The sequence below is a fragment of the Equus asinus genome, chromosome 20 (genome assembly GCF_041296235.1).
Source record: "Equus asinus isolate D_3611 breed Donkey chromosome 20, EquAss-T2T_v2, whole genome shotgun sequence".
Taxonomy (NCBI): domain Eukaryota; kingdom Metazoa; phylum Chordata; class Mammalia; order Perissodactyla; family Equidae; genus Equus; species Equus asinus.
The window spans coordinates 105622473-105638478 of NC_091809.1; the positions used below are offsets into that span (position 1 = coordinate 105622473).

General features: G+C 39.0%; 1 protein-coding gene across 1 annotated transcript in view; it reads left to right on the top strand.

The window, feature by feature from the left end:
- The first annotated feature begins 2772 nt into the window (after nucleotides 1-2772).
- Nucleotides 2773-16006, top strand: part of LOC139041245 (uncharacterized) — a 59705-nt gene continuing 46471 nt past the window's right edge. Inside the window, exons 1-2 of the mRNA XM_070491527.1 lie at nucleotides 2773-2864; nucleotides 7444-7883. Of these exons, the coding sequence (XP_070347628.1) occupies nucleotides 2773-2864; nucleotides 7444-7883 (532 nt within the window). The remainder of the gene's footprint in view (nucleotides 2865-7443; nucleotides 7884-16006) is intronic.

Here is a 16006-nt window from a genome sequence, read left to right on the forward strand (position 1 = left end):
TAAACTATATGTTGCATCTCATTTTATCCTCATAATAACTCAATGTTGTTGGTATTATTATTATCAATTTTCTATCTACTATACTATTATGTATGTATTATACTATTGTAATAAGATACTATTATTAGTTTGATATTTTAAAAATACTATCACTCGATAAAGTTAGGATTCTTTTCTAAGGTCACACAGCTAATAAGTGGCAAAGCTGAAATTTTAGCTTAGACCCTTCAATGCCTAAACTATGAGTTTAGTCTCTAGGTATGTGACCTCAGGTCATGCATTAATGATCTACAGCTAAAGACCACCAGGAACACACCTGTGGGCTACAAGGTTCTCTAACTCCAGTCAAAGAGATAATTGTCTAAGTTAAAATGACAATGAGAGAACATGAAAAGGAGGTCTTTAGGCTTGCGGGAGGCATGGACTTAGATTGCAAAGACTCCTTGAGAATCACAAAGGTCCTTAAGGATGATGTTCTTTCAAACTTGTGTCTCCAGAACTTGGCCACAGGCCAATACTCACCAATCAGCTACCACACCAAACAAGTTCCTGATACAGGGCAGAAGAAAGTAAAGAAAGCATTCCTTATATTGATAGCACATTACCACGAACGGAGCAGCTTACAGCAACACCCATTTATTAGCTCACAGTTCTGGAGATCAGAAGTCCAGGCAGGCTTGTCTGGATTTTCTGCTGAAACCAAATTGTTGACTGTGTTGTTCATTCATTGTTGCCCGAATACAGTTCCTTGTGATTTCAAGACTAAGGTCATTGTTTCCTTGCTGTCAACCAGAGGTCATTCTCAGTTTCTGGTGGTCACTTGCACTTTTAGACACACAGCCACCTCTAAATTCAAGGCCAGTAACTGCACATCTAATCATTCTCAGACTTGATGTCTTTTTGGCTTCCATTTCTGCTACCGGCCATAGAAATCCTCTGCTTTTAAATGACTCGTGTGACTAAGTCAGGTCAACCCAGATAATCTCCTTCTCTTAAGGTCAACTGATTAGTAATCTTAATTACATCTCAAAATCCCTTTTGCTGTATAAAATAACATAATAATGGGCATAACACCAGAGCACAGAGGTCATGGGAGCCATACTAGAATGCTTCCTACTAAAGGGGGAAAAATTAAAACTTAAGAAGTATTTCTTGTAAAAATTTGAAATAAGACCTAAGGCAAAGTTTGTTCAAAGAACACCATTCTGAGGAGACTTTCTGAATTCTTTAGTCCCTGGAAGAAGACTGAAAACGGACTTCTCATGACTATGCCCATCCATTTCTCATAGATCTTTCCTCTTAGAGACAAACAACATTCAAAATGCTAGATAAGAAGACAGTAGAAATCAGGTGTTAGAAGGCCAGAAAACAATTTTTCCAAAGAAGAATACAGATCTGCCTTAATAACCAAAAATTCCTGGAGGTCTTTATTCCTGATGAAATAAATACAGTAAATCCAGTACTTAAGTCTCAAAAAATATCAAAGCTCAATTGAACATGAACTTACCTCCCATCCATGGACAGAGTGGCACTTTGAATAGACATAAAGACTAAGAGCTATTGCCATCTTTACTTTACAGACCATGAAGCTACCTCGCCCAACCACATAGCTAGTAATGGACACTTCCTTCATGCAACCACCCTAATTTACTCTCTCTATATATTCTAATCTCAGCTCCATCAGCTCTGTAAAACTTTGAAGTGCTGTAATTTCTCTGAAATTTTGCAAGTCTTAGGAGGTTTGAGTCACCTGTAAGATCTTTATGAAATGTAGCAGATATGGTACACTGCCTACCACAGAGCAGGACTTAACATATGCTAATTCACTTTCCTTTCCCTCCAACCACGAGTATTTTCAGTCATGCTGAGCTCTGATGCTTTCTTAAGATATAATATCTCCTATAGAATATTATAAAATTAAAATAATTAAATCAATCCCAATGATATACACTTTTTTTGTGGGAGTAAATCCTTTGATTTAGTACTTTGTGCTGACTGAAGCTACCTGATTCTGCTGATTTCTAAGACAGAATCCAGGAAGGGACCTAAGAGCCAAAAGCAGATAGTTCCTGGCCATCCATAAAATTGGAGGATTTAAATTATCTGAACCTGTCGGGACTGTGACCCTGATCCCAATTTTACTCTGTCTTCTCCCTCTAAGTCTTTTGAAGTCTCTTGAAAAGAAATAGCTAGACCACAAGCATATTGTTCTGAAATCAGTGCTAAAAAGGATTGGAGCATTTCTCAAATAGAAATAAGATGAGGAGGAAACTGCACCCTAATTATTTAAATTCATTTACAGCTTTTTAAAAATAATTAGTTTATGCTCAAATAAGTAAAGAAGGGAGAAAAGCAAAACATTCCAGGTAGTCACTACATTGTGACTTGTTACGTCTTACTAAACACTGTACTCCCCACAACACCTAGCAAAATGCCTAACACATAGCTTCACTCAATGAAAAGAATGCTTGCAAAGGGGTTACAGTAGTTAGACCAGTAAATTGAATTCAGTAGTTCTGTATCACAATCCCGGCTCAATGATCATCATTCAGGGTGACTTTGGGGATGTTACTTCAACTCCTCGTGCTTCATTTTCCATACGATGTAACAGTACTTGCTTTTATGTCTTGTGTGCTTTGAGAATGTCAGAGTGCTATAAACACCAAGTTTTATTGTCAATTATGTCGTATTCACTTTAACCAAAACCTTGCTCAATCATTTCTTTTCAAAGAGGTACATTCCCTATTTGAATCTTTTCACTTTTTTCCATGAATGGCTGAGACGTCAGTAGAATTCCAGGTAGCTATTTATGGGCAGCCTGATTTCTTTAGACAGCAAGGAAATGAAGTGCAGTGGATGGAAAGGTAAGACATATAATCAAATAAAAGATAAAGACCTGATTTAGATATAGACTTAAATGTTTCATGGATTTTACAATCATTCCACAGGATAAAATCCAATAAACAGAAATGTGCCTTTGATAATCCAATGAGGCAATGCACGGAAACATAAGAAATCCCAGTATTTATAGTCTCCAACTAAAGATCATAAAAACAAAAACTAAACTGTAAAAGAGGATTTAGCATGGTAATTGAACTTTGAGGGCTCATTTAATCAAATGAACACAAGGTTTGCTTAGGGGTGAAATCACAAGTCATAAAGAGTACAGGAAAAGTGAAATGGACTAGACAGCTGCCATCACTCTCCAACTTCACAGAAATCAGAAACAATAAAGTGGACTTTCAAATGTGGCCTGGAGAGTCTTCAAAGGCTGATGGGATAGTTTATGTGGGCTTTTGTACTATGAATCTACATATATGACACCTCTTTCCATCCTCACAGAAGTCTGTACCTGACCCTATCTATATGGCTTGAGAGAAAATATGCCAATTGGCAGGGATTGAGATACACACGTACCTCTAAAAATTGGCAGTATCTTTAACCCCATTTAAAGTGCAGGAGAATCTAGCGCACAGCATGGCGATTATAGTTAATAATATTGTAGTATATATTTAAAATTTGCTAAGAGAATAGATCTTAAGCATTCTAACCACACACACATGAAATGGGAACTATGTGAGGTCATGGATGTGTTAACTTGATTCTGGTAATCATTTTACAATGTATTAGCATATTAAATCATCACGTTGTGCACCCTTAAAAAATAGCATTTTACAATCTAAATGTATACGATTTTTATGTGTTAGTCATACCTCAATAAAGCCATAAGGACAAACAAATAAACAAACAAAACTCAAGGACTTAAGGAAGATGAGGATTCGTTTTCCTCAAAGGAAAATCAGTGTTTATATTAGAAGTATGATAATGCAGACTGGACAGGCAAAAGACAAAAATGTATTTTTGGTGTCCATTATATATATATATAATTTATTTATATCTATATAGTATGGTTTATATACTGTGTGTATATATAAACACATACATATATACATTACAAATGAAAATATATGAATATACATGTATGTATATGTATACACTCACATACGCTACACCAACTCGCTTATTTCTTAGTCACTTAAAACTACTTGGGCATCAAGTATTTGGTGATAAAGATGTTTGTGCGAAGGTGCCTTGGGGTGGATTTTGCTTGAGACTTCAGCTTTGATTTCAATAGATGAGCAGAGGCACCTTTGGGGGTCTGATAGCATGAGTCGTGTGACTCCCACAGTGTGACTCAGACCCCTTACATTTCCTGATGTGGGGCTCTGGAGCACAGGCCTCAAAGATCTGCAACACACAATACTTCGTTTCTAGGTTCTGTGGATGAGTAACGAGAAATGTTGAAGCAACTGCGTAACTCAATCTATCAATGGAGAACTGATATAGTGAGTACGAATGTCTTCTTCAATGCTATTCTCATACTGTAGGTTTTCTAAGTGAGTGAATTAAAACAAAATAAAACAAAACAAAAACAAAACACAAGATAGTGTCTTCCATAAAACTTGGAAACAGACGGTTTTAAAGACGGAGAAACTGGTGAAATGCCACATCAACATTTTTCATTGTAAAAATTTTAAATTGGAAGAGCTTAAGATAAGCTTAGATAAGGTCTTGATTGTGTAGCTTTATTAGGAGTAGTAGGTATTATAGCTCTAATTAGGCACTTACAATATTTGGTGAACATTAATCTAAGTAAGAATCTTAAAGAAATAAGTTTAGGTCACTATTTGGTTTATACAATGTATATATAAATATAAATATATATAAATGTATATATAATGTGTATGTATATATGTGTGTATAGATATACATAGAGAGAGAGTGGTATAAGCAGAAAAGCCAGTTTACTACAGGAAGTGTGATATGTAGAAAAGTAAGACTGGACAGAGATTGAAGTCAAACCTCTGCAATTAATACACTATTGACCTCAGGCTTAAAACACGAGAACAAAAACAAAAAAAGTATTGATGTGGGTTAAAGTCAGGCTGTCACCTTTTACTTGTGTGACCTTGAGAGATTTATGTAACTTCCAAGTCTCCTTTGTCCACTCCATATGGTCATTAAATAAGATCCTATACACGAAAACAATAATATAGAAGTTACTGCTCCTTGTGAAAGAGTGTAATCAGCTCTTGAAAATTAACAAACAAAATCAATTAGAAGGTCTCCGATTCAGTAGAATTTAACAAGTAATACAACTGGTTAAATTCTATAGGCCAATTAAGTTACAACTTATGCTGTAAAATATGTAGTACATAGCAGGTTTTTAATAAATGTTTAGTAAGAGAATGAATAAAATTCATTGTAAAAGAAGAGGTAAGTCAAAAGAATAGGTGTGGGAGAGCCAGGGCCAAACCTAACTATATTATGTACTCAGTCATTCCTCAAGTCAAGTCATACTCCCTAGGGTGAGTTATTTACAGTGAAGTCATGCTTGATGTAATTGTGGTCCCCAATCCTACAAATTCTGGAGAGTGGGCTCCCAGTGTAATTTTTTGGATTGTCCTGATATCATTTATCCAGACCAGGGTGTAGATTCTGCAAAGGGCTGTTGCTCAGCTGTTTTGGACTCAATGTAGTATGGATGCTGTCTGCTGAGTATCCTGTAGCAGTTGGATCTTTAAAACATCAGTACCAATCCTTTGAAGCCATAAGGTCACTTATGGATTTGCATCTCTCCGTGACTGGGGGGTGAGACTGTCGTGGATGATGAAAAGTCATGGTCGTAAAAATCCCCAAGAAGAGAAGACTTCCATTGAGAGGCAAAGCAGTATCAGAATTCATGATATAATTCACTGATCCTCTAAAATTGCAAGAATTTCCAAAACCTCACTTAAGTTCACCTTCCAAAACGTTCTTTCCCAACAGTCTATATGATCTTCCAAATTCCAAATTAGATGTCCCCTTTTTTTTTTTTTGCTTGCAGGAAATGGATAACAGACCAAACAATTTCAGAGTTATTTAGGGACACTTGATGAAATGACAGACTCAGGACTGACTTTGTGTGAAGTCTAAGAAAAGTTCATTCTGATATTTCTTGGGTTAATATGATTGATAAGGATTGGTGTCTAATGCTAGATTGTCTAGCAGAAACTAATATAATTTACAGTGGGGCAAATCTTTTCTTTCATCAGTAGCATAAAAAAGAATATTTGTCAAGTAAGTGCAAATTTTGAAATGATGCAGACTAACTTTGAGTACCATTTGCACTATTTTAATAATTTAGTGAACATGAGCAAACCTGATCTTTCTGTGACAATCGTTTCCAGGAAAGAGAATATTGGTAAAAATTCCTGGTAACTTACCTTCTGTAATGAGTACATAGGATAACCACATACACATGTTGTGAAACAAAAACGTACACAGTTAGTGTTATTTCCTGTTACACACATATTCATCTTAGATAGTAGTCTCTGCCTTTAGGAGTCTTTTTATGTTTCTTTTATATATAATGTCCAATGTTTTATTTGCATTTAGTGAGAAGACTAAAGGAAATTACATCTAAATGTATTAACATTAAAATTTTAAATGTTATTTAAAATTTCATTTAAATTTTAAATGAAGAAGAAAGTCTCCATCTTCCTGGAAGTACAACTTTACAGAATCTATTTTTAACAAACTATGCTGTCATTTTTCCTCCCAAATAACATGCATTTCACGTGGGAGTTGATTTGTCTGCTCCTAAGTGATATGAGTTGTGGTTCTACTGTTACACAAGGGCAGGCATCCAGCTTGCAAAACTACTCATATATTTTAATGACCTGGGCTATTAAAGACATTATGTCTGCTCCATATTTATGTTCTAAATTTAAATCTCATTCAAAGATAGAAAACAATGGGTTAACAAAACTGCCCTTCTTCAAAATAGCCTTTAAAAAGGAGAGGATGTACATTTGCTTCAAAAAATAAAAACTTGAAAATAAAAAAAGACATGAGATTTATTTTTTCAAATTTATTTATTTTTCTCAAAATGAAGGTCATCGACTGCTGCCTTCTTACAAGAAATTTGGGACAGATTAAAAAAAATACAAACATCATAACCCCAGTCCGCCACTGCCGCCTCTTTGTTAATTACTGATGCTTTTCTACTCAACTGTTTACGCGTCATGAGCCTCATCTGGGAAAAGGAACCCACGTTTTGGAGTTAGCAAACGCCACTTGCCCTCAGTGTGCTTTTCTGGGTGCTGTTCACTCCTGCTCCCTAGTTCTCTCATCCCCTTTAGCTCCTGCCTCAGGCAGATCGCCGTGCGCTTTTAATCAAAACAATATTTTAAATGCCGTCTCTAGAACACTGTTCTTCCAAATACTGTGTAATCAGGTGCGGGACACCTGCCTGCGACTCTGAGCATCTGATCATCTTTCCCAGTGAATTCAGTCTCATCTCCCGCAGAGTATTCAGGTTCAATACTGGCAAATTAGATTTCTGTCCTCGCCCCGGTCTGGCCCCTTCCCAACTTCGGAAGAAATGGGATAAACGATCAGCCTCGGGCGGGTGTGCAGCCGGGAACCAGATCGCAGCCCGGTGACCCGAGCGCGCGGGGCCCTCGCTGGGCGCCCCCTCTCTCTCCCCGCGCCGCCTCCAGCGCGAGGGACAACGCGCCCTCCGGGCTCGGGAGCGGCGGCGCCGAACGATCCTGGGCAGGGCTCTCCTAGGCCGCCGGTGACATCACTCCTAGAGCTGATTTCCACGCTCCCACCTCTTAGTTTTGTGAGGCGTCGGTCAATTCGTCTGTCTCTGTCTGTCCGCCGCTGGAGAGGTCTCATCGCCGGCCTGGGACAGACACGAGCACCAGGGAGCGACAAGACCCGGAGGAGGGAGAGCGAAGGCAGCGAGGGAAGGAGGCCCCGGCAGGCGACAGCATGCAGTTCAGCCAGGCGCTGTACCTGCTGCCTCTGCTGCCGGCGCTGGTCCTCAGCACCAGGTGAGTCCAGGAGCGCGAGGGCTCTGAGCCAAGGGGCGCTGCCGGCAGGTTGGAACTACTGCAGGTCACCTGTGGGCGTCAAAGGCACACAGTTTACCTCTCTGTATCTCCTTCCTCCGTTAGGAGGTCTTTCTTTGGTTAGCATTTTGATCTGCTGCTGCAGCAAAGGCCTTTGGGAGGAAATCTCAGGTCTGCTTCCTGTGCGGCGACAAAGGATTTTTCTTACCAAAGACAACACGCTTCTCTCCACTCCTTGTAGTAGTGAGCCTGCAGGCGGCAGTATCAGAGACCACAGAAGCGGCATAGAAGCAAGATATAAGGAGGAAGTTGTTACCAGGGGATGGCCCTACAACGGCCTCCCAACACAGTCGCCTGATTTTAGGGTGTAGGGAGCCAGAGAAAGCAGATCTGTTCTGGGATACCGGAAACTTTGTACAAAAAAAGCCCCTGGTCCCCTGAGATGACCTGTTGGAACGCATACCTTTTCACTGTGTCCTCTGAGCTGAGCTAAACAAATAGCGAACGAAGGCCATTTAAGGTTCGAAGTGCCTTCAGAGCGCTGGGGCTCTCTCAGGACTCCAGCGGCGGCTTCCGAAAGGCATTCCCGCTTTGTGGAAGAGGATGCGGATTTTAAGTGCACAGCTCGGTGAGTTTTGGCAAATCTATGTAAATTAAGATACAGAATATTTACGTCTCTCCAGAAATTCCCCGAGTGCCCTTTTTCAGGCAAGACTCCCTCAAAAATAAACACTTTCCTTATTTCTATCACCATGGATTAATATTATCTGTTCTTAAAATTTTTATAAATGGAATCATACAGTATGTAGCCTTTTGTGTCCAGCTTCTTTCACTTAGTAAAAAGTCTCAGATTCTTCCATGTTTTTCGATCAGTAGTTTGCTCCTTTTTAGTGCTGAGTGATATTCCATTGTATGAATAAACCACAGTTTCTATTATCCTTGTACTTGCTCAGGGACATTTGAAGTGTTTCCAGCCATTGCCTTTTATTTTTTAATTAATTAATTAATTTCTTTATTGAGATAACTGGTTTATATTATATAAATTTCAGGTGTACATTATTATATTTCGATTTCTGTGTAGACTACATGATGTTCCCCACCCGAAGTCTAGTTTCCATCCCTCACCATACACATGTGCCCTTTTCCTCCTTTGCCCTCTGCCTGCTCCCCTTCTCCTCTGGTAACCACCAATCTGTTCCTTATATCTATGTGCTTGTTTATTAGCATTGTTTTTGTTGTTTTATCTTACACATATGAGTGAAACCATATGGTGTTTGGCTTTCTGTGTCTGACTTATTTTGCCTAGCATAATGCCCTCAAGGTCCATCCATGTTGTCCCAAATGGTAAGATTTCATCCTTTTTTATGGCTGAGTAGTATTCCATTGTATTAATACACCACATCTTCTTTGTCTGTTGATGGCACTTACGTTGTTTCCAAGTCTTGGCTATTGTGAATAATGTTGCAATGAGCAGAGGGTTGCAAAAATCTTTTTGATTTAGTGTTTTCATGTTCCTTGGATAAATACCCAGAAAGGGAATAGCTGTACTCAGTGTTTTGAGGAATTTCCATACTATTTTCCATAGTGGCTGCACCAGTTTACATTCCCACCAGCAGTGTATGAGGGTTTCTTTTTCTCCACATCCTCTCCAACACTTGTCATTTCTTGTCTTTTTAATAGTACCCATTCTCATGGTCATGAGGTAATGCTTCATTGTAGCCTTTTGTTGCATTTCCCTAAAAATTAGTGATGTTGAACATCTTTTCATGTTCCTGTTGGCCATCTGTATTTCTCCTTTGGAAAAGGTCTATTCAGGTTGTTTGCTCTCTTTTTTTCTTTTTTTAAAGATTCTATTTTTCCTTTTTTCTCCCCAAAGCCCCCTGGTACATAGTTGTGTATCTTTAGTTGTGGGTCCTTCTAGTTGTGGCATGTGGGATGCTGCCTCCGCACAGCCTGACGAGCAGTGCCATGTCCGCACCCAGGATCCGAACTGGTGAAACCCTGGGCCACCGAAGCAGAGTGCTCAAACATAACCACTCCGCCACGGGGCCGGCCCCATGAAAAGATTTTTGTAGGACTGGTGTTATTTCTTTTTTAAATGCTTGAGAGACTATAGCAGTGAACCAATTTGGGCCTGGTATTTTCTTCTAAAGAGGACTTTGACAATTCATGTTTTTAATCCACATAGATATAGATTTTCTATTTTTTGCATTCATTTAATAAGCTGTTCTCCTCAAATAAAATTCATTACATCTACATTGTTGAATTGATTCACATAAAGATGTTCATAACATTTCCTTTTAAAATTGTGATATTTGTAGAAACTTTAGCCATAACCTCACATTCATAAATTTTTTAATTTTATTTTCTTGACCAGTCTCACTGGGGATTTTTCAACGTTAGTGTTTTTTTCCAAAAAAGCTGTTATTGACTATGTTCAATTTCCCTCTTGTTTGTTGTTTTTTAGTTCCTTTACTCCCACACTGATCTTTATTATTTTCTTTCTTCTACTTACTCCGGGTTTATTTTGCTCTTCGTTTTCTAGTTTCTCAAGGTGGAAGTTTTTAAATTGTTTTCTTTTCTAGGTGTAAATTTCCCTCTAAATGTTGCTTTCACTTTTCCCTATAAATTTTGTTATTTTTTTTAGGTCAGTAAGACTTTATTTTCAGTTTCTCTTACCAGTAATATTAGGACAGAGTCTCTTCTTTCCAGTGAGATAGTTACATTCTGTATGTATTTATTCCAGCCATCTCTAGCCATTAAACAGTCACGTGGTGCACCTTTAACCTGACGTTTATCACTTACCACTTAGAATTGGTAAGGAGGGGCACTCAGCTGGGATGGAGAGGTTCTTAGGCTCCATCTCGGGGATCTAAAAGTCAGAAGACAGAGGCTGGCACATCAGTCCTTTGAAATTGTTTGCAATTTCAAAGATTTTGTGTGTGTACATTTTTTTAGGTAAGAGATCTGAACTTTCTCCCAATGATTTCTGACTTTCCCAGCTAAGAAAAGGACGTAATTGGAGCAATGCTTTAAATCTGCAAATATAACTCATGTGGACGGTTTCTTTCAACCAGAAGATGTAACTCTAGCCACTTTGCACCTAGTGTTACTCGCTAAAAATTACTTTGCTCTAATCCCTTAGCAGTTCTTTATCACTGAAATTTTTGTTGCTACAGTTTATGCCTTGGCAGTTTTTTATTTTAAATTAAGATTATGATAGTTTACAACCTTGTGAAATTTCAGTTGTACATTATTGTTAGTCATGTTGTGGGTACACCACTTCACCCTTTGTGCCCTCCCCCCACCCCCCTTTCCCCTGGCAACCACCGATCAGTTCTCCTTGTCTATATGTTAACTTCCACCTATGAGTGGAGTCATACGGAGTTCGTCTTTCTCTGTCTGGCTTATTTTGCTTAACATAATACCCTCAAGGTCCATCCATGTCGTTGTGAATGGGACGATTTTGTCCTTTTTTATGGCTGAGTAGTATTCCATTGTGTATATATACCATATCTTCTTTATCCAATCGTCAGTTGCTGGGCACTTAGGTTCCACGTCTTGGCTATTGTAAATAATGCTGCGATGAACATAGGGGTACATGGGACTCTTGGAATTGCTGATTTCAGGTTCTTAGGATAGATACCCAATAGTGGGATGGCTGGGTCATAAGGTATTTCTATTTTTAACTTTTTGAGAAATCTCCATACTGTTTTCCATAGTGGCTGCACCAGTTTGCATTCCTACCAACAGTGTATGAGGCTTCCTTTTTCTCCACAACCTCTCCAACATTTGTCACTCTTGGTTTTGGATATTTTTGCCAATCTAATGGGTGTAAGGTGATATCTTAGTGTAGTTTTGATTTGCATTTCCCTGATGATTAGTGATGATGAGCATCTTTTCACGTGTCTATTGGCCATCCTTATGTCTTCTTTGGAGAAATGTCTGTTCATGTCCCCTGCCTATTTTTTGATCGGGTTGTTTGATTTTTTGTTGTTGAGCTGTGTGAGTTTCTTATATATTATGGAGATTAACCCTTTGTCGGATAAGTAACTTGTGAATATTTTTTCCCAATTAGTGGGCTGTTTTTTTGTTTCAATCCTGTTTTCCCTTGCCTTGAAGAAGCTCTTTAGTCTGATGAAGTCCCATTTGTTTATTCTTTCTACTGTTTCCCTCGTTTGAGGAGTTATGGTGTCTCAAGAGATTCTTTTGAAACTGATGTCAAAGAGTATACTGCCTATATTCTCTTCTAGAAGACATTGTTTCAGGCCTAATCTTTAGGTCTTTGATCCATTTTGAGTTTATTTTAGTAAATGGTGAAAAAGAATGGTCAATTTTCATTCTTTTACATGTGGCTGTCCAGTTTTCCCAGCACCATTTGTTGAAGAGACTTTCTTTTCTCCATTGGAGGCCCTCAGCTCCTTTGTCGAAGATTAGCTGTCCATACCTTGGCAGTTTTTACAGCCTCAATTAGCCTTTTTTTTCTGTTGTGAAGATTTTAAAACACATTTGAGCAAAAGAGATTTTTTTAATAAGACTGTAATTATCTCATGCTAACAGATACACAATAAAATTAAAATAAATTAGAAAAACACAGTAATCACTACACGGGGAGCAATTTCTACCAAGCAAAGAGCACCCAGATCCTGCCCGACTCACTCCCATTTCACGTCCTTTATAACTGTATGTTGGAGTACGCAGTGTGCGTGCATCTCTGAACTCGGCATCCTTCCTGGAGGACAGTATCCAGAGGACCCTCGTATGGAGGTGGAGTCAGGAAACTTGAATTTGATGTTAGCCCTTGCACTATCTCTTGCAGTGACTGTGGACAGGTTGTATTCCCTCTCTAGCACCCTGTTTCCACCTCTCTGGGACCAATGCTATCCACTGGAAGTAAAGTGTGAGACACACATGCAAGCACATAGGTAATTTTAAATTTTATAGTGGCCATTAAAAATAGTGAAAAGAGGGGCTGGCCCCATGGCATGGCAGTTAATTTTGCATGTTCTGCTTTGGTGGCCCAAGGTTCACCGGTTTGGATCTTGGGTGCTAATCTATCCACCGATTATCAAGCCATGCTGTGGCAGGCGTCCCACATGTAAAATAGAGGAAGATAGGCACAGATGTTAGCTCTGGGCCAATCTTCCTGAGCAAAGAGAGGAGGATTAGGAGCAGATGTTAGCTCAGGGCTAATCTTCCTCAAAAAAAGAAATGGTAAAAAGATACCAGTGGAAATTAATGTCAGTAATATATTTTATTCAACTCAATATTAACAATATTATTACTTCAATAAGTAATCAATATAAAATATTAACATAATACTTTATAATATACTTTCATAGTAAGTCTTCAAAATCTCTTGTGTACTTTATGTGGTGTATCTCAATTTGGACTAGCCACATTTCAAAGGCTCAGTTTCCAGTATGGCTGCCAGCTACTGTATTGGACACCACAGGTTAATATAAAATTGCTGCCTTAATTCTATGAAAACGGAAGTTAGCGAGAAAAAAATTCACCTCTAGAAGTTTGATTTGTGTCTTTTTTATATTTCCTAAGCCTCTGTAGCATTTTCAATTATTCTTCTGCATTCTTGAAGATATATCATACAATTGTGATAACATTTAATATTTTTATCTACTAATTCAATCATCTTTGTCATTTCTGGGTCAATTTGGATTAACTGAATTTCTAACTATTGGTTGTGTTTTTCTGCTTCTTTGAATGCATGATAATTTTTTATTGGATGGAGTGCTTTGTGAAGTTCAGGTACTCATATTTTTAGATTTCTAAAATCGTCCTTGAGGGGCCAGCCTGGTGGCACAGTGTTGTTAAGTGCGCATGTTTCCCTTCTGCAGCCTGGGGTTTGCCGGTTTGGATCCCAGGTGCGGACATGGCACGGCTTGGCACGCCATGCTGTGGTAGGCGTCCCACATATAAAGTAGAGGAAGATGGGCACCAATCTTAGCTCGGGGCCAGCATTCCTCAGAAAAAAGAGGAGGATTGGCAAATGTTAGCTCAGGGCTAAACTTCCTTGGGGAAAAAAAAATTTAAATAAATAAATAAAATTGTCCTTGAGTGCTGTTAATTTACTTGGAAACAGATTGATCCTTCCAGAGTTGCATTTATGTTCTTTTAGGTAGGACCAGAAGAGTGTTCAGTCTCGGGTTCGTTTTCTCCATAGCCAAGGCCAGTTCCTTCTTAGTGCCATGCCAGGTGAATTATGAGGTGTCCTACTCTGATTGGGAACTGATGTCACTCCCGGTCCTCTGTGAGCACAGGAGGCTGCCCCTGTAATCCATTTGGGTGGTTCTTTCCTCAACCTACGGTGGTCTCCTTCTATGGGTATACTGATCTGTACTCAGCTAAGTACCCAAGGAGGCTTCTCTGCAGATTTCCAGTGTTCTCTCTCCTCTCTGCATTCTGCCCTGGGATCTCCAGCAGTCTCAGCTTCCTGGAATTCCCAAGTTGGTCTCCTTGACAGGGAGAGCCTGAGGGGCTCCGTCTTGCTTCCCAGTCCCTACTGCCTGGTTGGAAGCTTTCTTCTATGGGGCAATCACAGGTCTCATCTTTTTCCCTTCTCTCCGGGATCACTGGCGTTTGTTGCCTAATGCCCACTGTCTTAAGAGCGATTCTTCCATATATTAAGTCTGGTTATTTAGCTGTTTCATATGAGAGGATAAAGCCAGTGTTTATTAATCCATTTGGGTAGAAAAGTAAGCAGCCCAGACGCATATTTGAAGAAAGTTTATCCACAGGTCTTGGGGCTTCCTCCCTCAGTGGTTCTTTCCGTTCCAGGATGCCCACCTCCCCGCCCCCACCCTGCCTCAATTTTCAGCAGCTTTGGAAGCTTCAAACTCCATCCCCTCCCCCTTCAGTCCAATAACACAATTTTTCTATGTGAGTTGGTTCACAGTGCTCTGAATGGATGGTGATTTTTGTTATTCGTCAGTGTTTTCTTTTAAATATTTGGCCCAGATTTTATAATCGCTATAATCAATAAATTTAGCCCTACATACGTTATTCTACAAAGAATGAAAGCTGGCTGTCCATTGAAATGATTTATATTCTGAATACAGATAGGCTGTATTTATTGCAAGCTTAAAATGCAGTGACTGAAAAGCTTTGTGATTCTTCACTTTTGATTAAAGCCTAGCATTTGTGAGAGATTTGCTTTCTTATTTAAAAAAAGCCACACAAAGTTGAATTGTTTTATTTCCCAGGGCTGACTCTCTTTGCTTCTCAATTCCTTGTTATTGACAGAAACCTCTTTTCTTGTGGTAGTAATTTAAAATAAAATAACCTACAGAAGAGAGAACTTGCATGAATAGAAACATTCTCTGTTGGTGCATTAGAGGGAAGCAGCAGAAAAAATCAATGACAAATATAAATAAGAAATTTAAAGATAATGAAGAAATTCCCTCAACTTTTAAGAAATGAGAATTTACAAGTATTTAATGCATTCCTAATCCATACACCTGCGGGGGAGCGGAATATGCCAGCCCAATTTGCCATGGGGATTGTTTTGAGCAGAAGGTCATTGAGATCCAGCAGGCTCAGAAAAGCTTTTTACCTCTTCTTAAAATAATTTAGTTAGGGGGCCCATACCGGGAAGAGAGGTGTTACCAGAGATAACTTTGTACATCAGAAAGACTTATCCACATGGCGTGGCAAACATTTGGTTACCAAATATTTGCTCATCTCCTCTTCCTGTGGATTGTCTTCCTCCTCTTTGAAGCACCGGACTCCCCACCCCTCCTTCTCCTTAGCTCAGGATGGTATATAAGCCTCAATTACCTGACTGCCTGGGAGTATCATCTTTTATGGGGCTCCTGTATGTACAAAATTAAATTTGTTTTTCTCCCGTTACTTTGTCCTTTTCAATTTAATTATTAGGCCAGTCAAGGACTCTAGAAGGGAAGTAGGAAAAATTTTTCTGCCTCTGTATACCTATCACTCAATCTAGCGTAACTAGGCTTTCCTTTCAGTGTAAGGATTATTGGATTACCCCTAAAATTTACTGATTTGTCTCTCTTTGCACATGAAATCTAGAAGACCTCCACAAATTAAAATAGGAAGCCACTAATGTACATTACTTACGTGCTAGT